Source organism: Stegostoma tigrinum, chromosome 5 (genome assembly GCF_030684315.1).
Source record: "Stegostoma tigrinum isolate sSteTig4 chromosome 5, sSteTig4.hap1, whole genome shotgun sequence".
Taxonomy (NCBI): Eukaryota; Metazoa; Chordata; class Chondrichthyes; order Orectolobiformes; family Stegostomatidae; genus Stegostoma; species Stegostoma tigrinum.
In genome coordinates this window covers 115,938,333-115,963,542 of record NC_081358.1, presented here as the reverse complement: position 1 = coordinate 115,963,542, position 25,210 = coordinate 115,938,333, and the positions used below count along the sequence as shown (strand labels likewise).

Sequence of the window (25,210 nt, the reverse complement as noted above, 5' to 3'; positions counted from 1 at the left end):
TTAAAGGAACAGTAGATATGCACACCAAGGTTTCCCTGATCCTCTGTGCTTCCTGATTACTACTGTTTATCATGTATTTCGTAGCCTTGTGTGTTCTACCCAAGTGCATCACCTCAGACTACATGGGATTGAATTCCATTTGCCACTGAACAGCCTGCCTGTATCCTGCTCTAATCTAAAGCTATCCTCCTTGTTAGTTCCCAAATAGTTAACAATTTTCATATCATCTGTGGACTTACTGATCAACCCCCAAAATTCAAGGCTAACTTACAGCACAGACAGCAAGTCCCTCAACACTGACACCCGTGGAACCCCACCACTAACTGATCTGTAATTTCCTGGTTTATCCTTTTCTTCCTACTTGAATAACAGTACCACATTTCTGTCCTCCAGTCCTCTGGCATCTCTCCTGTGGCCAAAGAGGAGTTGAAATGTATTGCCAGCATATCTGCTACTTTCCTCCCTTGCCACACTCAACATCCTGGGATACATTTCATCCAACCCTGAACATTTATCTAATTTTAATCCTGCCAGACCACTCAGTACCTCCTTTCTCTGCTAATTCCTTTAAGTATAGAAAAATTCCTTTTTCATGATTTTAATAACCACATTATAATTCTCACTAGTGAACATTGACACAAAGTATTCATTTAGAATCCTGCCTATATCCTCAGCCTACGTGCACAAATTACTGCTACAGTCCTAATGGGTTCTTCACTTTCCCTAAGTATTTCACTGTTTTTTTTGTCTTTTTTCCTAGCGTTATTCTTTCATGCCTGTTTTTGATCTCCTAATTTCTTTTTTTTAAGTTTCCCTTGTGTACTCTGTACTCTCCTAAGGTTTCTGATGTTTTGAACCCTAAGTATCTGTTAGAAGCCTCTGTATCCAATCTTGTACATCTCTTGATATCCAGGATTTGCTGGTTTTGTTGGTCTCGGTCTTTATTGGTACATGTCAGCCCCATACTGCCCCTATTTCCTTTTTGAATGAGTCCAACTGCTGTAACACAAATTTAACTAAAAGTATCTGCTCCTAGCCCACTCTGGGCATATCATATCTGATCTTATTAAAATCGGCTTTCCTCCAGTTTAGGACTTTGATTTCAGGCTCATAGTTGTCCTTTTCCATGATAATTTTGAATCAGATGAAGTTATGATTACTTTCTTGGTTCATTCTGATCAATAGTATTTCCCAGTATGTTGATAGTCAGAGATTCAGTATTTGCAATGCCTTTGAATGTTGAGATTGGTAAGATTTTTCTCATTGGAGATGGCCATTGCCTGGCACTTGTGTCATGCAAATGTTAGTTGCCACTTGTTATCTGAATATATTGCTGCATTTGGAGATGGACTAATGTAGAATGGTACTGAACATTATGCAATCTTCAGTGAACACCCAAACATCTGAGCTTATGATGCACAGAAGAGCATTAATGGAACACATGTAAATGTTTTGGCCTGGAACGCTGCCATGAACAGGAACAAGATAAGTGAAGAAATGTAAAAATGGAATGAACTGCTGTAAATCAGGAATAAAAATAGAAATTTCTGGAAAAACTCAGCAGGTCGAGCAGCATCTGTGAAGAAAAAACATCAGAGTGAATGTTTCAGGTCCTGTGACCCTTCCTCAGTACTAAAACTGAGTCAACTGACATTGAGCAATCGCAACCATTTTCATTTCTCCTAGACGTGACTCCAACCTAGGACAAATAAATCAGCACAAGTCAGCTATCACATTCCAAGTCATCCGTATTAATTGTAGTTTATTTCATAAAAGATAGCACATTTGAGTCATAAGAATGTATTTTAAGGTTAAAGACTAGGTAACTAATGTGTTAGAATTATGTGCAACTAATTAATGTCTGTCTTTACAGGTTGAAGAAAAACTTGAACTGGCAGACACTTTCATTTATGAGGAAGATTTTGAGGTAGCAGATGTAGGTGAAGAATTGGAAGAAGAGGGAACCAAACAAAATATTCTTCGCAGAATTGCAACATACGCATCAAAACTAAAAGAATTTATTGGAAATATTATAGCTACCACTGGAAAAGTAGTTGTTACTATTTTACTTGGCTTAACAGGTTTGTACAGTTATACTTATAGTACATTAAACCTTTGTGCATCATAAACAGATCATTTCATTTTCCTTTAAATTACTGTTGCACAGATAGGAAGATACAGCTCAAAGAACTGCTGTTAACTCCTCTGCTCTTTTCCCTTCTGTAGCTCAGATAACTTTGATAACAATACCTTTTTTTTCTGTAGGCATTACACTACCATCTTTGAGCTCAGGAGTATACTTCTTCGTATTTTTGGGATTGTGTACTTGGTGGTCCTGCGGTAAACAGTTTGATCCGCTGATATTCAGCTGTTTGTGTGTATTAATGGCCATATTCAGCGCAGGACACTTGATTGGACTGTATCTTTACCAGTTGCAGTTCCTGCAGGAACTCATTCCACCTGGTGACTTCTATGCAAGGTAAATCATAATAAGACTTTACTATATGTAATGTTAATTTTTAATCCTACATTTTGAGTCAATGAAGTGTCCTAATTGGCCATTTGAGGTCAATTTAGCTCTCTTCGGTCAGTTCCACCTTTTCAACCCACCCCTCCATCCCAATCTCCATAGCCCTGCAAGTTACTTTCCTTCAAGTGCTAATCTAATTTTCTTTTGAAATCAATTATAATCTCTACTTGTATTACCCCAAAAGCTTAAATACATGTTCCTTTTTCCTTGTATAGTTGGCAAATGGAATCAATTTTTCCTTGTCTATCTTATCTAAGTATGTCTTAACCTTGAACACTTCAATGAAATTAAACATGAAATTAAACACCCTCACCCAAGGGCCACTCTTGTCCTTGTCCATGACTACTTGAAATCTGATGGAGTTATGGTCACTAAGCCCAAAATGCTCTCCTACTGAAATATCAGTCACCTGTCCTGGCTCATTTCCTAATACCAAGTCTAGTATGACCTCTTCTCTGGCTGGATTGTCAACATACTGTCTCAAATAGCCCTTTTGGACCACCTTCATCAGATGGATTGCAATGTGGATAAAGACAGTAAATAGGAATATATAGTCGTGGCATAGTGATATTTTTCTTGAAGTTCCCGTTAGCAGAAAGGGGAAAGATTTCTAAATGATTAGCTCTGTCATGAAAGCACAATCCTGGATGGGAGGTTTGCTGGAGCTCCTCGGTAGGGTTTAAACTAGTGTGGCATAGGGTGGGAACCAGAACAACAGGCCAGTAAATACAGGGACTCAGGACAAAGGAAAGACTAAGATATGCATAATGCAGAGTAAGAACAAGGAGAGGGAATTTGCAGGGCTCAGACGAACTGGAAGTCTGGAGTGCATTTACTTCAACGCAAAAAGTATAACAGGTAATACAGATGAACCAAGAGCATGGATTACTGTATGGAATTATGATGTTATTGCCATTACAGAAACATAGTTAAAAGAGGGGCAGAACTGGCAGTTTAACATTCGAGAATAGTGCTGTTTTAGATGGGACAGAAAGGGAATCAAAAGAGGTGGGGGAGTTGCATTGCTGATTAGGGATCACATCACAGTTGTGTTGAGGGAGGGTGCATCAGAGGAATCTTACAATGAGGCTTTATGGATGCAGCTCAGGAATAGGAAGGGTGAAATCACAATGCTGGAGTTTTCTATAGACCTCCCAATAGCCCACGTGAAACAGAGGAGCAGACATGTAGTCAGATACTAGAAAAGTATGCAGATAGCAGAGTGGTGGGTGACTTTAATTTTCTTCTGATTGACAGGGACTCACTTACAGCCAGGGGCTCAGATGGAGGACAATTTGTTATATTTGCCCAGGGGGCCTTTTTGAGATAGTATGTTGGCAATCCAACCAGGCAGGAGGCCAAAGATAGTAGGAACTGCAGATGCTGACGAATCTGAGATGACAAGGTGTAGAGCTGGATAAACACAGCAGGCCAAGCAGCATCAGAGGAACAGGAAGGCTGATATCTCGGGCCTAGACCCTTCTTCTGAAGAAAGGTTTAGGCCCAAAATATCAGCCTTCCTGCACCTCTGATGCTGCTTGGCCTGCTGTGTTCATCCAGCCAGGATGCCATATTAGACTTGGTACTAGGGAATGAGCCAGGACAGGTGATTGATGTTTCAGTAAGAGAGCATTTGGGCTTAGTGACCAATATGCCTTAAGATTTCGAGTAGTATTGGACAAGGACAACAGTGGCCCTCAGATGAGGGTATTTAATTGAGCAAGGGCCAATTACTTCCAAATTAGACAAGAACTGGGGAATGTGGAAAGAGAACAGTTCTTTGAGAGCAAATCTTCGTCTGTATGTGGGAGGCTCTTAAAGACCAGTTGATTAAAGTGCAGGGCATGCATTTCCCTGCAAAATTGAAGAATAGGAATAGAGAGATTCAGGAATCATGAATGACAAAGGAAATTGTAAACTTAGTTAAAAGGAAAAGGAAGCATAAGGTCGGCCTAGGCAACTATGCATATATTAGAAGAAAGAGGGAAGCAAGAGAAAGAGTAGGTCCCCTCAAGGATGAAGGAGGGAAGTTATGTGTGGAGCCACAGGAAGTGGGAGAGATCCTTAAAAAGTACTTTGTATCAGTATTCACTGAGAAGAAGGACATGATTGATGTTGAGATCAGGGATGAGTGCGTGAATACTCTACAGAATATCAATATATTAAAGGAAGAAGTTTTAGGTATCCTAAACCGCATTAAGGTAGACAAGTCCCCAGGGCCAGATGGGATCTATCCCAGGTTACTGTGAGAGGCAAGGGAAGAAATAGCTGGGGCATTAGCAGATACTTTCACATCTTGGGCAAGGTTCCAGAGGACTGAAGATTAGCTTAAATTTTAAAAAGGAAGCAGTGATAATCCAGGAAATTATAGGCCATTGAGCCTGACATCTGTCATGGGAATCTCTTGAAGGAGATACTGAGGGACAGGATATATGCACATTTGAAAGAAAATGGACTAGCTAGCAACAGGTGGCATGGTTTCGTACGGGGAACATCATGTCTCATTAACCTGATTGAATGGTTTGGAGAGGTGACAAAGACAGTTGATGAGGGGAGAGCTATGGATGTAGTTTATATGGAGTTTAGTAAGGCATTTGTTAAAGTCCCACATGGCAGATTGATACAAAAACAAAATTAAACTGGATTCAGGTTGGACTGGCTAGATGAAAACAAAACTAGCTTGGCCAAAGAAGACAAAGGGTAGCGATGGAAAGGTGGTTTTCAGAATGTAGACCGGTGACCAGTAGTGTTCCACAGGGATCAGTCTTAGGTCCTCCATTGTTTGTAGTATATTTAAATGACCTGGAAGAAAATGTGCATGGTCTGATTAGTAAGTTTGCAGGTGGCACGAAGATTTGTGGCGTTGCTTATAGAGCCGATGATTGTGAAAGCGGGGCAGTGATAGGTTGGTGAATTGAGCACAGAAATGCCAGATGGAGTTTAATCCAGACAAATGCGAAGTGATGCATTTTGGAGGATCAAATTCAGGTGTGAATTATACTGATAATGGCAGAACCCTTAGGAACATTAACATATAGTAGGATCTGGGTGTGCACGTACACAGTTCTCTAGAAGTGGCAAAACAAGTGTTCAAAGTGATTATGAAGACATATGGCACACTTACCTTCATCGTCCAGGGCATGGGGTACAAAGTTGGCAAAACATGTTGCAACTATATAAAACCCTTGTTAGGCCGCATTTGGAGTATTGAGTACAGTTTTGATTGCCACATTATCAGAAGGATGTGGAAGCTTTGGAGAGAGTGCATACCAGGTTCATCGGGATGTTGCCTGGGCTTGAGGGCATTGGCTCTGAGGAAAGGTTAAAAAGACTAGGATTGCTTTCACTGGAAAGATGGCAGCTAAGAGGAGACATGATAGAGATCTGCAAAATTGTGACAGGCATAGATAGGGTGGATAGTCAGAGGCTTTTTCCCAGGTTTGAATTTTCAATACGAGGAGGCACAGATTCAAGGTATGAAGACAAAAGTTTAAGGGAGATGTGCGAGGCAATTTTTTTCATGCAAGAGTGGTAGAAACCTGGAATGCACTGCCAGAGGAGGTGGTGCAAGCAGGCATGTTGGTGACATTTAAGAGGCGTCTGGATGGTTACATGAATCTGGAGGGAATAGGGGGATAGGGACCGAATAAGAGCAGGGGATTGTTTTTTAGTTTAGCCAAGGCATGATGATCAGTGCAGGCTTGGAGAGCCGAAGGGCGTGTTCCAGTGCCATGGTTGTCTTTTGTGTGTTATTCTTTTGTAAAATAGTCACGAATTAAATGACTGGGTATTTGATCTGCATCTGGAAGGCAGTAATTAACAAGTCAAATTACTTTTGGTATAGGTCTTCAAATAAAAAGTATGGATAAGTTTGAAGAAGGCAAGTTTAACGTGGACTAGAGAAAACAGAAAATAAAGTATCCATCCCTGACACATTAGACATTATGGAAGATATACAAGAATTGTCAGTGATCTGCAATTTGTGGAGTTGGAAGGAGGATGTGCTACTTCGAACTCTGCAAAATACAAAATATATTTAACATTACTCGGAAATTTTCAAGTGATCTGTTAAAGATTGCTGATTAAGCATTTTTAGATCTCAAAGAAGTCCAATGTTATTGAGGGAAACTGAAGAAATGGAAACTAAAATTTAACTGATTAAATTCCCCAGAACGTACCTAGAATAAAGCAAGTGATGTGTATCGCCACTTGCTTGGCCTGCTGTGTTCATGCAGCTCTACACTTTGTTGTCTCTTGATTTTGAACGTTATGTCATTGCATTGGTTTCCTGTTGCAGTTTCGGGCACATGGACGAATTTCTCCCTTCAAGGATTCCAAAGTACTTCATTTTTGAGAAGATACCAGTCCCTTTAAAATCCCTCGAGTGAAAAGTGCTCAGATTTGTACAAGTTGTCTCACTTTAGTACAAAGTGTCTTCAATCTGTCTTGGCTTTCTCCATTGCAGTGCTTGCATGTTTTAACACTGCCATCTTATGGAACACATGTAACTCTGATTAGCTGCAGCTATGATTAAATAGTTGGTTTCAGTTGCAATATGCTTCCAAGACAACCAAATGTTTCAAAATCCGCAGTCAGTGAAGGATATGCTACAGAGAGCTTTGGAGTATAAAATTACCTGATGAGAATACACAGGTTAAGATGAATTTAACAGACTGATGAATGCCCATTTTTTAAAAGTTATATAATAATATTGTTTTAAAATTACAATCATATTCAAGCTTACAGTGTTGTAAATTCATAGTCATTTTTGTCATCATGTGGACTAGAGGTCAATCGGGAAGGATTCATCACTCTATCTCTTGGAATATATCTGCCTGAAACCATCAGCACCGAACCCTTACTAATACATGAGATCAACATTCTGTGCATGGAATATTTTAAAGAGTTGAGAAAATTCTAGAGGTGTTTTTGGATTTTAAAAAATGTTAATTTGTGGTTAATAAATGGCATTTAATATGGATTTGTTAAAAACATAACTAAGCACAATAAATTATTTCAGGACATTTTCAAGGGGGTTGACCAAGGTGTCTCTATTGAAGATATGCATGTAGATTTTCAAAATTTTGTATTGTATTTGCATAATTAAAGCAGAAAGAAGAGTCTAACAGTGAATTAGGGATAAGAGGAACTGCGGTTGCTGGAGGATCCAAGATAACAAGGTGTGGAGCTGGATGATCACAGCAGGCCCAGCAGCAACTTAGAAGCACGAAAGCTGATGTTTTGGGCCTAGACCCTTCATCAGAAATGGTGGGGGTGAGCACAGAAAGAGGGTTCTGAAATAAATAGGAACAGAGGAGGAGGCAGATCGAAGGTGGTGAGGAGACAGACAAATTAAAGAGGTGGGGATGGAGCCAGTAAAGGTGAGTGTAGTTGGGGAGGTAGGGAGGAGATAGGTCAGTCCAGGGAGGACAGACAGGTCAAGGGGGTGGGATGAGGTTAGTACGTAGGAAATGGGGGTGGGGCTTAAGATGGGAGGAGGGTATAGGTGAGAGGAAGAACAGTTTAGGGAGGCAGTGACGAGCTGGACTGGTTTTGGGATGCGGTGCAGGCAGGGGAGATTTTGAAACTTGTGAAATCTACTTGTATTCCACTTGGGAACACTGCAGCCCAATGGTATCAATGTGGATTTCACAAGTTTCAAAATCTCCCCTCCCCCTACTGCATTCCAAAACCAGCCCAGCTCGCCCCCACCTCCTTAACCTGTTCTTCCTCTCAGCTATCCCCTCCTCCCACCTCAAGCCCCAACCCCAATTCCTACCAACTAACCTCATCCCGCCCCCTTGACTTTTCTGTCCTTCCTGGACTGACCTATCTCCTCCCTACCTCCCCATCCACCCTCACCTTTACTGGCTCCATCCCCGCCTCTTTAACTTGCCCGTCTCCTCTCCACTTACCTTCTCCAAAATCCATCTTCGATCCACCTCCCCCTCTCTCCCTATTTATTTCAGAACCCTCTTCCCCTCCCCCATTTAAGATGAAGGGTCTTAGCCCGAAACGTCAGCTTTCCTGCTCCTAAGATGCTGCTTGGCCTGCTGTGTTCGTCCAGCTCCACACCTTGTTATCTCGAATGGTGAATTATTGTTTTTCAGATTAAAGGAACATATAACCATGAATATAAGAACCATTAATTTCTTCTAATGCACAATGATTTGGACTTAGCTGTAGGCGGCATCATTTAAAAATGTATAGATGATATAAAGCATTGAAACATTGAACCTTGTGTGGACTTCCGTAACAGTCTTCAGAAGTGTATAGATACACTGGGTCAATGAACTAAACAGACAAAATTTAAATCAAAGAAGTTTGAAATGAAACATATTTGGAGGAAGAATAAAGTGTGCTGATATAACCTAAGTAATATAATTTTAAACATGGTGCAGAAATAGATAGAACTAGGGCATTATTTTCATGCATTCATGGAATGTGGGAATCGCTGGTTGTGCCAACTTTTATTGGTCATCTCTAATTGCCCTTGAAAAGGAAGTGGTGAGCTGCCTTCATGAAACACAGCAGTCCATTTGGTCTAGGGATACAAATTATACTAAAACAAGATAAAGAATTGCTGATACTGGAGATCTGACACAAAAACAGAAATTGCCGGAGAAACTCAGCAGGTTTGGCAGCAGACCTTCCTACAGAAAAAAGTAAAATTATCATTTCAGGTCTGGTTTCTATTTATGAGATCTGATAATTTCAATAATGTATTAGAAAAGGAGTACAAGAATTTTGACCTGACACCAGTTAAGGAATGATGATATTATACTGAGTCAGGATGACGTGTGACTTGGAATGAAACTTGCAGATGCTTCCATGTATCTGATGCCCTTGTCCTTCCAGATTGTCGTGGTTGATATGGTGATGAGGAGCTGCCTTTTTCACCGTTGCAGTTTATTGGACATAGGTAGATTTGATCCAGTAACAATCAAGAAATATTGATGTTCCTCAGTAGCTTGGAGGAGAAAATGCATATGGTGGTGTTCTCATGTGCCTGTTGTTCCTGTCGTCAAGATGGTAGTGGTTGTGAGTTTAGAAAGTGCTATCTGAGGACCATTTGTGAATTTGTGCTGAGCATTGGTGGTAGAGAGTGGATGCTTGTGGATGTGATGCCAATGTGTTATTAGGGCTGTACTCATCCAGGAACATGGTGATTATTACATCACACTTCTGACTTGTGCATTATAGATGGTGGACTCAAAAGTTTGGAGTCAGGAGCTGAGTTATTCACAACAGGATTCCTATCCTGTATCCTGTTCTTGTAGCTACAGTATTTATATGTCTAGTCCAGTTTATTTTCTGGTCATCGGTAATCACCAGGATGCTAATAGTGGGTTTTCAGCTATGGTGATGCCATCGAATGTCAAAGCATAGAGGTTTTATTCTCCCTTCTCGGGATTGTCATTGTCTGGCACTTGTGTGGTACAAATATTTCTTGCCACTTATCACTCCAAGTATAGATGTTGTCCAGGTCACACAGCATTTGGAAACAGAGTGCTTTGGTAGGGTATCTGCGGAGCTACAAAATAGAGCTAAATATTGTGTAATTATCAAAAAATGGTTGCCACTTCTGATCTTATGTTAGAGAGAAAATCATTGATGAAGCTGCCAAAACTATGTCAGCCTAGGTCACTACCCTGCCGAATATCTGCAGAGGTGGCTTGGAATTGAGATGACTGACCTCAAATAACTATAACTCCTTTGTACCCTGACCAGTGGAGAGTTTTACTGCTGATTCCCATTATCTCCACTTTTGTTCAAGCTCCTTGATGGGAATCTTCATTAAATGCAGTCACTCACACTTTAACTCTGGAATTCAGCTCTTTTTATGGGTTTGAACCAAGACAGTAATGAGGCCAAAGGCTGAGTGGCTCTTGTGAAACCCAAACTGAGTATCAGTGAGCAAGATTATTGCTAACCACGTGCGGCTTGATCACAGTCAATGACTTCATCCATCACTTTACCTATAGCTAAAAGGAGACAGATGGGACGTTAATTGTTCAGGTTGGATTTGGCTTTCTTTTGTCTACAGGACAAAGCTGGATGATTTTCCATATTGTCTAGCAGATGCCAGTGTTTTAGCTGCATTGGAGCAGCATTGTTGGGGTTCGACATGTTCTGGAGCACAGGTCTTCAATTCTCTGGTCAGAATGACAGGGTTCTTTGCTTTTGTAGTATCCAGTGCCATCAAACCATTTCTTCACCTAACATGGAGTGAATTGAATTATCTGGATGACAGGTTCATGGGGATGCTGGGGACTCTGGACGAGGCCACCCTATGTTCGGAAGGGCCCTAGCATGCTGAGGAATGTCTGGAAATATGAAGGATATTGGTATCACTGACACAGGAATATAGGGCTTTGGGTAGGAATGCACATTTGGGCCTTTAAGCCTGGTCCGCCATTTGCTCAGGTCAAGTTTCAATCCCATTTTCCTGACTGGAACCTTCCCAGCCGCCTAATAGCCTTAACTCCCATGTCAATCAATGTTTTATCTAATTTAGCATTGAATAAATTAAATGAATCAAGCAAGAACCATTCTCTGGGCAAGAGGGTTTGAAAAGGTGCTGTCCATTGTTAGAATGACATGAGAGGAGCTGTCAGAAGCTGAAGGCAGGAATCCTCCATCCCCCTCAGGCACATGAATACATCAGTGCTGACCTGAGATGGACCCAGATCCAGTAGAAACTCTAGGCGCCCTGTTTCCCTCTCACTTTACCATTGAGCTCATGAAAAAAGTGATGGCATGCTGATGTGCATGCATCTCCATCATCCAATGACTGGCCTACTGGATGTTGATTTCCATGATAGTGGCCAAACACTTGATGATAGACAATTGGCAGCACTTATGGCATTTATAGGCTCCGACATTGTTTGAGTAAGGATGTAGATGCCCTCTGAAAGTTTCACCAGACCCTGAATTTTAATGCACTTCATGCTGCACGTCCAACATCTATCACCTTACAGATGACACTCAAGGCATACCAATAGCCTGGGAATCAACACACGTGTGGCTTCCCACACTTCCCTGATTGTCAATTGTATCAGCTGTCACATCCTACAAAAGCTGAAAAGGCATGTGTAAGCTCTTATGCTAGATTGTGTGTCCAAATCAAGTTGCACAGCATAGCCACTGACATGCAAGTATCTATGCTGGTAGTGAATGTGAGGAAATTACATGTGTGCATATATGTGAACATGTCACTTAGGCTCAGAAATAGGCCATTTGGTCCCTCAGTCCCTCTACGGTTTCCTTCACTTTAGAGATTAATCATTATCCTCTGGACTCCATAGCTGTTTGTGCCTATCATTAATCTGTGGAAATTTGTGAGAAATTACCAAACTTCTGCTACTCCTTGGTATTTTACGACCTCCAATCCTTTGGAAACATGGAAGTGCAATGTTAATCACCTCACTAGAACAGACACAATGCCTTTTTGGCTGCCACACTAACTGCAGTCATTGCCCTTTGGTGACATTGGGCCACTCTAGAGTACCTAATGAGTGTTGTCAGTGCCAGACTTCACAAGAGATGGTGCAGCCTTTCATTTTTATCACTGACTTATAGTGTCATGGAAGCATACGGCACAGAAGAGGCCCTTCAGCCCATCAGGTCTGTGCCACCAAAAATATACTGCTAACCTCGCTGGGCCCACTTTCCTGGAAGAGGCCCTTAGCCTTAAATGTTATGACATTTCTAGTTCTCATTCAAGTACTTTTTAAAGAATGTGAGGTTTGCCCCTCAACTACCCTCTCAAGCAGTGTATTCCAGACTCCACCAACCTCTGAGCAAAGACATTTTTCCTCAAATTCCCACTGAACCCCTCCTGCCATCCACTTTAGAATTCTAACCCCTTGTTATTGACCCTTCAACTATTTGTTACTTTCTATTCACCCTGTCCATGCCCCTCAATCTTTTACACCTCTATCGGTTCCCCTCAACCATCTTTGCTCCAAAGAAATCAACCTGAGCTTCTCCAGCCTCTCATGGCTGAAATGTTCCATCTCAGGCAACATCCTTGTGAATCCCGTTTGCTGGCCCTCCAATGCAATCTCATTTTTCCCATAGTGTGGTGACTAGGAGTGCACACTATAACATCACCAAAGTTTGTACGTCTCCAATATGACCTCCCTGCACTTATAATCTATGTCTATATCTACTCACAACTGATTAAGTCTAGTGTCCAATATGCCTTCTTAACTACCCTATTAACTTGTCCTGACACTTTCTGGTATCTGTAGACAAGCACCCCTAGATCCCTCTGTTTCTCTGTGCATCCATGTGTCTTGCCTGTTCTGAGCTGTATGATTCTATGACACTGTCAGAGATTAAAAATGAAAGGCTGCACCATCTCTTGCCAAGTCTGGCACTGACAACACTCATAAAATTACTTAGAGTGGCCCAATGCCATGTAATGTGCAATGACTACATGGGCAATGGTTAGTATGCAAGCAAGTAGGCATTGTAAAAACTGAAAGAACTGAGAATGCTGTAAATCAGAAAAAAAATCAAAGTTGCTGAAAAAGCTCAGCAGGCCTGGCAGCATACGAGAAGGAAAAATACAGAGTTAATGTTTTGGGTCCGGTGACCCTTCCTCAGAACTTATAGGCATTGTGTTGGCTCTAGTGGGGCGATTAACTCCTTTGTTTTGTTCCTTCATCCAAAGCGCATCACCTCACATTTATGAAGGCTAAATTTCATCTGACCAATCCATTTATATCCTTCTGTCACCCAACACCTTTCTCTTCACTGTCAGCCACCTTGCTAATCTTTATTTCATCCACAAACTTACATGTCATCTAACCCACATTCTCATCTATATAACTTATGAATATCACAAATATACAGGGACCAGAACTGATCCCTGTGGAATGCCACTAGACACTGACCTCCAGTAACACAAACAGCCTTCTGCCACCACACTATGGCTCCTATCACTAAGCTTTTTTTTGGATCCATCTTGCCAAGTTACCCTGAAACCCATAAGCTTTTACTTTCTTTATCAGTTTCCCATGTGGGAACTTGTCAGAGGCCTTTCTGAAATCCATATAAAATGCATCAACTGCCGTACCCTCGTCCAAACATTTGACCATCTCCTTGAACAATTCTACTTGATTTGGTAGGTATGCCTCCCCTCTGACTAACCCTGATCAAACCTTACCTATCTAAATGGAAGTTAATTTTCTCCTTCACAATCTTCTCCAGTTGTTTTCCTATCAAAGTGGAACCATATTAGCTATTCTCCATCTTCTGGCAATTCCCTGTGGCCAGAGATTATTTAAAAATTTGGGTCAAGACCCTTGTAACTTCCTCCCTTGTCTCCCATAACAGCCTGAGATACAACTCATCCAGATGCGGGTATTTGCCATGTTTAAGTTCACCAAACATCTAATGCCTCCTCACCTGTTATAACAATCTGCTCAATTGCTTCACATTCCATCTTCTGAATTTCTTTATTTGTGTCCTCTTTCTCCCCAGTAAAGACAGAGATAAGGTCATTTTTTAACTATCAATGTTCTCCAGCTTCACGCACAGAGTGCTCCATTTGGTCCCCAAGAGGCCCTAGTCTTTCCCTGGTTATTCTTTTCCCTGTGTAAAATATCACAGGATTCTCCCCAGTTTTGCGGCCAGAATTGTCCCATGCTCATTTTTTGTTTTCTTAAGATACTGCACTTTCTATGCTCAACAAGGGCCTCCATTGTTTTGCTCCTTTTGCACCATTTTCCTTTCAATCAAATTCTGAATATTTCTGCAGTTTTACAGTTCTTTGAGTTTATTGCTCCTGCATTTCATAATCCTTAAACCTGACTTCTCCAGTCGACCCATTGTCTCTGCTTCCTCCTACCTCTACTCTGTACTTTCCCCTTTGGCCCATGAACTCCGCACCTGCATTCGGGGCACAACCCATGCCTCCACATTCTCCAGACTTTCAATTCCTGGCCCCCGACACCTCATCTACACCTGTATCCCCAAAGGGGAAGGCCTAAAAGCCCTCCATTTCTTCCTCTCCCACAGGCATAACCAATACCCCTCCACCGACACTCATTCATTTAGCAGATTTAGTCCCCACACTCAACAAATTTTCCTTTGACTCCTCCCACTTCCTACAAACCAAAGGGATGACTATGGCCACCCTCATGAGCCCAAGCTATGCCTGCCTCTTAATAGGATAAATGGAAAATCCCTCCTCCACAGCTACACTGGCACCATCCCTCACCTCTTCCTCTGCCACATTGAAGACTGCATCGGTGCTGCCTTGTGCTCCCATGAGGAGCTCAAACAGTTCACTCACTTCATAAACATTTTTCACCTTGACCTCAAATTCACCTGGTCCATTTCTGACACGTCCCTCCCTTTCCTAGAGCTTTCTGCCTCCATCTCGGGCAAACGACTTAGCACCAGCATCCATTTCAAATCTACTGACTGCCGCAATTACCTTCAATTACCTTCATCTTCTCTCACACAACCTCCTGCAAATTGTGATCCCATATTCTTAATTCCTTCACCCCTGCTTCCAGGATGAAACGTTCCACTCCTGGACATCCCAGGTGTCCGCTTACTTCAAGGACTGGAATCTCCCCTGTCCCGTGATTCAGAGTGCCCTCAACTGCATCTCCTGCATGTCTCACATTTCTGCCATAATCCATTCCCAGCAACAATAAGGATAGAGTCCCCCAGTCTCCACCCCACCAGTCTCCAATTCCAATACATCAACCTCTGCCATTTTCACTGCCTGCAATCAGACCCCACAACTGAAAAAATGTTTGCTTCCCTACCCCTATCTGCTTTTCATAGGGATTGCTCTGTCCACAACTCTTTCATCAGCTCTACACTCCCCACCAACCTTGCTACCACACCTGGCACCTTTCCCTGCAACTGCTACACCTGCTCCTACACCTCCTGTCTCACCTCTCATCCAAGATCCCAAATAATCATTCCAAATCCAGTATACCACTTCCTCCGTTACATTGATGACTGTATCAGGGCTGCCTCGTACTCCCACAAGGAGCTTAAACAGTTCATCCACTTCACTAACACCTTCTACCCCAACCTCAAGTTCACCTGGACCATCTCCAACACATCCCTCACCCTCCTGGACCTCTCTGTCTCCATCTCAGTCAACCACCTAGAAACTGATATCCATTTCAAGCCCACTGACTCCCACAGCTACCTAGAATACACCTCCTCCCACCCACCTTCCTGAAAAATTCCATCCCCTAATCCCAATTCCTTTGCCTCCCCAGATCTGCTCCCAGGATGAGGCATTCCACTCCCACACATCTCAGATGTCCCGTTTTTCAAGGACTGTAACCTTCCCCCTGCAGTGGTTGAGAACGCCCTGACTGTGTCTCCCGCATTTCCCGCAACTCATTCCTTACACCCTATCCCGCAATAACTGCCAAAAGAGAATCCCCCTCATTCTCACATACCACCCCACCAACCTGCAGATCCAACGCATCAGCCTCTGACACTTCTGCAATCTGACCCCACCACTGAAGACATTTTTCCATCCCCACCCGTGTCTGCTTTCCGGAGGAACCAATCTCTCCGTGACTCCCTTGTCTACTCCACACTACCCTCCAACCCCACCACACCCAGCACTTTCCCCTGCAACTGCAGGAAGTGCTACACTTGCCCCCATACCATCTCCCTCACCCCCATCCCAGGCCCCAAGATGACTTTCCTCATCATGCAGATGTTCACCTGCACATCCGCCAATGTGGTGTGCTGCATTCGCTGTACCCGTTGTGGCCTCCTCTACACCAGGGAAATCAAGCAGAAGCTCGGGGACCGCTTTGCAGAACACCTACGCTCGGGTCGCAGTAAAAACTGCACCTCCCAGTCGCGAACCATTTCAACTCCCCCTCCCATTCCTTAAACGACATGTCCATCTTGGGCCTCCTGCAGTGCCACAATGATGTCACCCGAAAGTTGCAGGAACAGCAACTCATGTTCCTCTTGGGAACCCTGCAGCCCATTAGTATCAATGTGGATTTCACAAGTTTCAAAATCTCCCCTCCCCCCACTGCATCCCAAAACCAGCCCAGCTCGTCCCCGCCTCCCTAACCTGTTCTTCCTCTCACCTATCCCCTCCTCCCATTTCAAGCCCCACCTCCATTTCCGACATACTAACCTCATCCCACCCCCTTGACATGTCTGTCCTCCCTGGACTGACCTATCCCCTCCCTACCTCCCCAACTACACTCACCTTTACTGGCTCCATCCCCGCCCCTTTAACTTGTCTGTCTCCTCTCCACTATCTTCTCCTCTATCCATCATCAATCCACCTCTCCCTCTGGCCCTATTTATTTCAGAATCCTCTCCCCCCTCCCTTGTCTGATGAAGGGCCTAGGCCCGAAACATCAGCTTTTGTGCTCCGAAGATGCTGCTTGACCTGCTGTGTTCATCCAGCTCCACACTTTGTTATCTCTGTCTTCTAACCTGGTCTGTTGCATCCATTGCCTCCAATGTGGTCTCCTCTATGTTGGAGAGACCAAACAGACTCAATGATCAATTCGAACATCATCTGCACGCTGTACTGGAAATCAACACCACCTTCCTGTTGCCAGCCATTTCAACTCACCCTCCCACTCCTTGGCAGCATGCCCATCCTGGCTCTCCTCCACTGTCAAAATGAGGCCACACGTAAACTGGAGGAACAACACCTTATATTCCACCTTGGGAGCTTACAGCCCAATCGCCTCAACATAGGGTTCGCCGGTTTCAAAATCTCCCTACCGACAGCCTCACCCCATGTCCAGCCCTCTCTCTCGTGCCCGTCTCCTTGACCTGACACAACCAGTCCTTCTTCCTTCTCACCCATCCACTCCACCATTCCCACTAACCAATCTCCAGAACCCTTTAATTGCATCCACCTATCACCATCCCACATACGTTTTCCCCACCCACCCCCTCCCTCGATCTCTGAGCTCCCTTCCCTCACCCCAGCCTGATGAAGGGACCTGACCCAAAACACCGACTTTCTTGCTCCTATGGTGCTGTCTGATCTGCTGAGCTTCTCCAGCTCCATATTTTAGCGACTGTGACTTCCAGCATCTGTGTCCTTATTATCTCCTTTCACTGTAAAGAAACCATGTTTGACCTGTACTATGGCATATCTTTGAACTCTGATTGTTCTGCTGTAGATTGGCCCTCAAGTTGCTCCTTCCAGTCCGTTGTGCCAGATCTTGCCTTATTTTAATAAAATCTGCCTTACCCCGGACCAAAACCCTTTTCTTGCAAATGACCTTTCTCCTTTTTCATGACAAACCTAAAACGTATGGTTTTACGGTCACTCACTAAAATGTTCCCTCACTTGCACCTTGAACACCTGCCCAGCTGCATTGCCCAGAATTCGGTCCAGCACTGCACTGTCCGTCTTAGGACCATCTACAGGTTGACATAAAAAAAATTTCTATATACATTTAAAGATATCTGCCCCCTCTAAACCTTTTATACTATGATTATCCCGATTAATATTGGGGTAGTTGAAATCCCCTCATATAATAACCCATTATTATTTTTACATGCCCTAGTGACTGACTGCATATCTATTGCTGAATTGCCCACTGACTATTTGGGGGCTTATAATACACTTCTAACAATGTGACTGCCCCCTTTTTAAATCCTAAGTTCTACCCACTAAGCCTCATTTCACAATCCTTCCAAGATATCACCCTTCCTCACCGCAATAATTGACTCCCTAACTAATAATGCAACACCATGCCCACTTTTGGGCCCTCCCCTGCCCTGCATGAAGAACCTATATCCCAGAATCTTAAATTGCCAGTCTTGTCCTTTCCCAACCATATCTTTGTAATGGAAACATTGCAGTTTCATGTTTAAATCCACACCCTTAGCTCATCTGTATTACTTCTAATACTCCTGGCATTATAGTAGTGTCACACTTAAGGAATCTGTACCGTAACAATTATCCAGTTGCTGACAAATAAAGCATCCGGAATTTAATTCTCAACCGTCTACCCTTGAGAATGCTGTTGCTGTTCTCATGGTACTGAAACTAGCATCTCCAGACTACACCATGACTGCTGACTTCATCTATGACCTTCATTCTGCCCACTCAGTTAGACAGGAGGTGAGGACAGAAGGACAAAATAAAACTCCTGCATTGTTTGACAATTCTGGTGGAGAACATCCATGGAGTTGTGTCAGAACAGTGAAGCCACCCAGCAAATGTAGCTCTCATCAAGATTTATTTTTGAGGGTGATGGAGCAATAATTTCTCACAGGCTGTTGAAAGAATGATTGCTTGTAAGCTGACCAAGTGATGCTTGTGTATGGACAGCTTTCAGGCTTGACTGCTCATAGGCTTTTGGCAGGGCTGAATACTGCAACTGAATCAAGGTTCTTTAAACATGATGTCAGCCAACAGTTGACACGCAATTGCTACCTCTACTTATACCAAGTGCACAGTGGCTGCTCATACTGTTCACGAACCATTCATTGACCAGCTATTGTGAGACTACTGAGGAAACAGGAGCTGAAGTTTGAAGACCATTCATGTCTACTTTGAGTTCCGTCTTCCTCTTCCCATCAGGCTCTGTAAATTCCCAACAATAAGTGCACATTTGCTTATATTCGTCAGTTAAGATTTCCAAAGATTTGCAAGTGGTGCATTGCCTTGCTCATGATTATGGGACAGCTTATTAACTTTTTTTTCTCTAAACCTCTTTGCAAAATAACAGTTAGTTCTGATTTGGATTTGTATGGATGAAACTTCATGTATATGGAAGTACAAATATAAAGTGATTTCAAATTTGCTGTCCACTAATTTATGTTTACTAAGGTCAAAGAATTACTTCAGCCATTGATTATTTATTTTGTCTTGTAGCATGACGACAAGAAACATATTTTTAAGATGTTACTACATTAAATGTCGGTTTAACAACAAGGCCTCTTAACTAGAAAACTGATTAGTTTCAGCTTGGAGTTTACTTTAACTTGTAGCAATGATTTAAAATGGGAAACATCAGATTTATCACTTGTTTACATCCTATCCAGTTTATTTTTCTCCAAGGTTTTGGAGTAGATTTGTAGTTCGGGTTGTGGGTGTTGAGGTTGTTGAATTTGGCTGGCTCGCTATTTCGGACTTGTGGGTTGTTGATGGGTGGAAGAACGCACCGACGCTTCGTCAGATGCTGCACTGAGGATGTTACCAAGCATGGTAACAAAACATCTACGAAACAAGAAACCAGCTCGGCAAGCCAACCAACTTCAAGTTTATCTTTCTTTTTTTAAAATTCTAAGTATTCTTGTTTCATTCCTTTACCTAACATTGTTACTAAAATAATAAATGTTAATTTGTAACGTCAGTGTTATTACAATGTGAATCTTGGTGATAAGTTTATTATCTCTCGTTCTTATAAAAGGTTGTTTGGTGTATCACCAGTTATTCAAACAAATTGCACGACTACCTGGAAGATCATAGCCAATCCCAATATGTCTTGGCCCCAACATGTCAATCCTATCATGCTGTTATTATTGTACTACACTTTGGCTACACTCATACGTCTCTGGCTTCAAGAGCCAATTATAAGGGTGAGTAATATTCAACATATTGGAAATTTAATTTCTTATTACATGCTATTTAATGGTGGCAAATTTTCGCATGAGAGGTCCGGTATCTTTGACATTATAAAACATCACACTATCAAAATCAATCTTATTTAAGTGTTGCAATAAATTGCCTCTGTACTACATGCAGTGTCAATCACCTGGTGTAATAACAGCAAAATTCTAATAAAAATGGAGACAGGTGCTTGTGGTGCAGTGATAGTGTGCCTATCTCTGAGTCAGGAGACCCAGGTTCAATTTTCACCTGCTCCAGTGGTATGTAATAACATCTCCAAACAAATTGATTAGAAAATATCAAATACCTGAAAATGGGCATAGGAATTGTGACGTGCAGTTTGTTACTTCTGATGCAAGCTCCACCTGAAGTTCAAGTTACGTTCTGAATATCATTGTTATAGCATACAGCCTCTTGATGCAATTCTGACTGGCTGCATGCCTGACATGCAAGTGGACATTTGTGAAAGGCTATAGTCACATGTCGTTAGCATATCTTAAGCCAGTTTGAACGTCTTAATTGAAACATGCATTTCCGTTGGATCATGTGCTGGATTTGGCTAGGGATATGCCTGGTCAGAAAAAACACTGAAGGATCGTGTAAAGGGTCTGATGGTGTACTGCACAATTGTCTAAAGAAATATTGTAGCTCTCGGTTCAAGAGTTGGGCAAAGCAGAGTGGAACTCTGTTCACAGAAGAAAGGCTCTCCAGATCAACACTGAGGACACCGAGAGCAGACAGCCACTGTATTCAATAGCAGTAATGTAACCTAAGGACCCAGATGCAGTACAGCGAGAAGCTCAATGTCATAAAATGTGCTCAAAGTTTGTGAAATTATCTTTAAATGCCACATCTTTACATTTGAACCACTACTCAAGATACCAATTTTTGTCTCACCTACCAACCTACCATCTAAATCTCATATTTTTCATAGTTTGCCATACCTTCACATATTTAGCACTGTTGTGATGTCACGTCACCCCATGTCTCTCAGCTTGCACACTGATTAACAGGATTTCAGCTTGTCAACAGGGGTGCAAATGGCCATACATCCTCACGTTGATGGAGGAGACAACATGCACCATAATTGGAATGCCCATGACTGAGACCCTTGTCAGCTTGCAGTACTGGAAGGACTGCTCAACCGACTTTCACTTCTAATTCCCAAGTGACAGATTGAGCATGTTTGCATACATTTTTGCTTTGTCGGCTTCCTTTCACCACAACCTTACATTTGTTCCTGCTCTTATCAAATAGTCAAAAACTATAACCTGGCCATGTAAGATCAAGATATGCAAAAGGACCAAAAGAGCCTGATGATCAAAAAGCAATGTTCCTCATTCACACTTTCATTCATCAGCTCAGATAGTGACACTGTCCACCCTTTGAAGGTGACATTTTCATATGGTGAAACACCAGACAAGGAAATCCTCTAGTCACCTTAACGGAAAGGATCATGTGGGTTCCAGATTGTTGAGGAGTGATTTTGCTCTTGAGTTCTGTTACAGAGGACTCACACAAGAACTTCAATGGGGCAGTCAGGAAAAAAACAGAAGGGTATGAACAATGAAATGCTAAGTACAACAGTGAGCTTATGACAAAATCTGCAGTCACGCCAAGGAACAACAACAGAAATTGCGGGTAAAGCTCAGCAGGTCTGGCAGCAACTGTGAAGAAAAAAAACTTAGAGTTAATGTTTTGGATCCAGAGACTCTTCTTCAGTTCTACCACATAGAACTGCTGCAGGGAGTTGAGCAGTTCTCATTTCAAGGATTCATCATAAATGATGTTAATTGCCTCTTCTCCCTTGAACAGGTAGTGAGCGCCATATTGTTCATATGCAATGTTGCTCAACTCACGTGGACCCAAGATTGCCTCTTTAGATTTTGGGATAAGAATCTTTGGACTCAAAATGTTAATTTTACTTCAGTTTCTATACATATGTTGCCTTTCCTGCTGAGTTTCTCCTGTATTCACTGACTTTATTTCAGATACTAGAACCCACAGAATAGTGTTTCTGATTGAGTGCTTTTCTTTGCCATTTCAGTGATCAGTTAAAAGACAACGACAATATCTCATGCAAATATAGCAGTTTTCCTGCCTTGAAGGCCATGAGTGTTGTTGATAAATTTCACAATATGCATATATTGCAGATTCCAAATTGGACTCAAAACAACATCAAGAATATTGCAAATGTGCACATTACACAACCGAATTTTATGCAGAATGAGCACATACACCCTCTCAAAATGTTCATTCCTTACTTCTGGCTACATTGTCTATGAATAATAAAGCAAGCCATTGTCTTACATAATGTTAAGGCCAAAAAAAATGAAAGCCAACATTGTTTTTCATCATAGAATGCTTCAGTAAGCATGTAAGTATGGTCTTCTGACTTCTGTTTTGCTGTTCCTCTTTTTTGCTCATACATGGGATGTGGATGTCATTGCCAGTATTCGTTGCCCATTCTGTGGTACATTTGAGGAAGCAATGGTGAACTGCCTTTCTTGAACTGTTACCATCCATTTGGTGTAGGCACAACCACAATGCCATTAAGGAGGGAGTATGAGAATTTTGAATCAGTAACACTAGAGGAATGGTAATATATTTCCACCTCTGGGTGGTAAGTGGCCTGGCAGGAAAATTGCAAACTATGGCATTCCATTCTACCTGCTGCCCTTATCCTTCTAGATGGAAGTGGTCCTTGGATTGGAAGGTGCTGTCGAAGGAACTTCGGTGATTTTTTTGCAGTATATTACATTTTGCTGGTCCACAATGCTGCTACTGAGTGTCAGTTGTGGAGGGGCTGACAGTTTGCAATGTGGTGCCAATGAAGTGCTGCTTTGTTCTGAATGGTGTCAGGCTTCTTGCATTTTTTTTAAGCTGCATTCATCCATATTCATGTTCTACATTCCTCTTGAGGGTTTGTATCACTAAAGATGCCTAACTATGACTGTTGCTCAAATAGCAATGGCACTAAGATTTCCCTTCTCTCATGGTAGCTTGAATTTGAGCGAGAAGAGCTGCATGTTGCACTTTTGGAATTTGTGTTTGGGTAGCCTAGTGCTAGCTCGTACATTTGTAATGATCTTGGCAAGTACTGCTTTTCTGAGAAAATATCTTCGTTAATATGTTCTCATTACCATGCATGGTGCATGAGAGTGAGAGGATATCTTCTGTGATCTTTTCCTCGACATTTTCTTCCTCAGTATAGGCTTTGGAATCTTTGCAGGTCAAAATAAGGGTCTGGCAGTTGTCTGAGGCCCCTTTTACTGTTTTGCCCTGCGATTGTTGACCCTAGTGCCAACCAAGAAAACCAAGTCTAATTTTACAGATCTTGTAGCATTATTGGAGAAAGAGTTGTTGTTTCAAGTTCAAAAATGATTTTTCGTCAGAACTCAAAGTAGACTGAGTGAATTCATGGCCACCCAGGAAAAACAAATCTCATCAACAATCAAAGTTGCTGGAAAAGCTCAGCAGGTCTGTCAGCATCTACAAAGAAAAGAATCAGAGTTAAAGTTTTGGGTCCAGTGACCTTTTGGACCCAAAACATTAACTCTGTTTCTTTTCTTCAGAGATGCTGTCAGTCCTGCTGAGCTTTTCCAGCAACTTCTGTTTTTGTCATGAGTTACAGCATCCACAGTTCTTTCGGTTTTTATTTAAACCAAATCTCATGCAGCCTAACCAGTAGTTTACAAGGATCAAAATGATTAAGTTGATTGATTTTGATTGACCTTTGCTCAAGAAATGCAATATGAGACAATAGTTATATTTACCCAAGGACAGAAAGTGCATATATTACATAGGGTATACGTAGGTATAAGCTGAATTTGTACCTTTAAAAGTTCTGCTCAGGAAATTTGTTCTCACCCCATCACCGTTGCATTCCCAGCACAAAATACAAAACATGTTGGAAATACATATAAATAGTAGAAAACTGGACAACATATTTCTGGCATAAAATGGGCTACATATAATGCCTCTAAATTATAGATCCAGTCTTACAAGCTATAGTAAATCTAACCACCTCAACCAGACATTTGTTCATTTAAATTATCTTCATTGTCTGTACTTCTTGTAATTACATGAGTATTCCTTACACTATATGCACTGTGCATGTTCTCAACATATATTGATATAATCTTCAAAATTATATTTCATTTTACCTTTACAGAATACGGAAGAAGAAAGTTACAACAGAGAAGAAGAAGAGCAAAAAGAGCCATTTGAAAGTGATTCATCTGTTAGTGCCAATATGCGACGTAATATGTGGTATTCAGCACACTACGCAACTGATGAGAGAAGGGTAATGTTTCTTAATACATTAGGTTTTCAAATTCCATCTCAGAAATGTAGGGGAAATATTTGAATTGTGTGAAGGGAAACTAATATCATGAGTGAAATTTTTATTTAGTTAATGTTATGGTCTCCCCAGACAAACCATAGGAGGACCCAAAAATGTGTGTGTCTTTAGCTTAGACTGGCGAAGCAGAATTCTGTCTAATATCCTGTTTTGGGTCTGCCTAATTCTGTTCCTTCTCCGTTCAAAGTCTCTGTTGCATGTTTATCCACTCTTGGTTCAACATCTGCCCCATGTCTGTCGGATCTCAGTCTGTTACTCTATTTTTTTCCTAACATACATACTTAGATATGTCATTTCTTGGTTATAGAATGTTGCTTGCTCTGGAGGGAGTTTGCTATGAGGAAAGGTTGGATAAACTTGGGATTGTTTTCACTGGGAAGACGGAGGTTGAGGGGCGACCTGATAGAGATCTACAAAATTATGAGAGGCATAGATAGGGTGAATAGTCAGAGGCTTTTTCCCAAGGCAGAAAAGTCAACAGCAAGAGAGCACAGGTTCAAGGTGAAAGGGAGAAAGTTTAGGGGAGAGTTGCAGGGAAATTTTTCACGCAGAAGGTGGTGAGTGCCTAGAACATACTGCTAGTAGAGGTGGTCGAAATAGGTACCTTAGCAATGTTTAAGGCCTATCTTGATAGAGATATGAAATGAAGACAAACTGAGGGACAAAAACTACATATTGGCAATAAGCAGTGCATCTAAGTAAGGAATAAGAA

At 41.9% G+C, this 25,210-nt stretch overlaps 1 protein-coding gene across 4 annotated transcripts in view; it reads left to right on the top strand.

Moving 5' to 3' along the window:
- LOC125451988 (piezo-type mechanosensitive ion channel component 2-like) overlaps window positions 1-25,210 on the top strand; it is a 645,421-nt gene that overhangs the window by 369,918 nt on the left and 250,293 nt on the right. For all 4 annotated transcript variants that reach the window (XM_059646233.1, XM_048529830.2, XM_048529829.2 and 1 more), the window contains exons 6-9: window positions 1,874-2,081; window positions 2,266-2,479; window positions 19,936-20,104; window positions 24,310-24,441. In XM_059646233.1, the coding sequence (XP_059502216.1) occupies window positions 1,874-2,081; window positions 2,266-2,479; window positions 19,936-20,104; window positions 24,310-24,441 (723 nt within the window). The remainder of the gene's footprint in view (window positions 1-1,873; window positions 2,082-2,265; window positions 2,480-19,935; window positions 20,105-24,309; window positions 24,442-25,210) is intronic.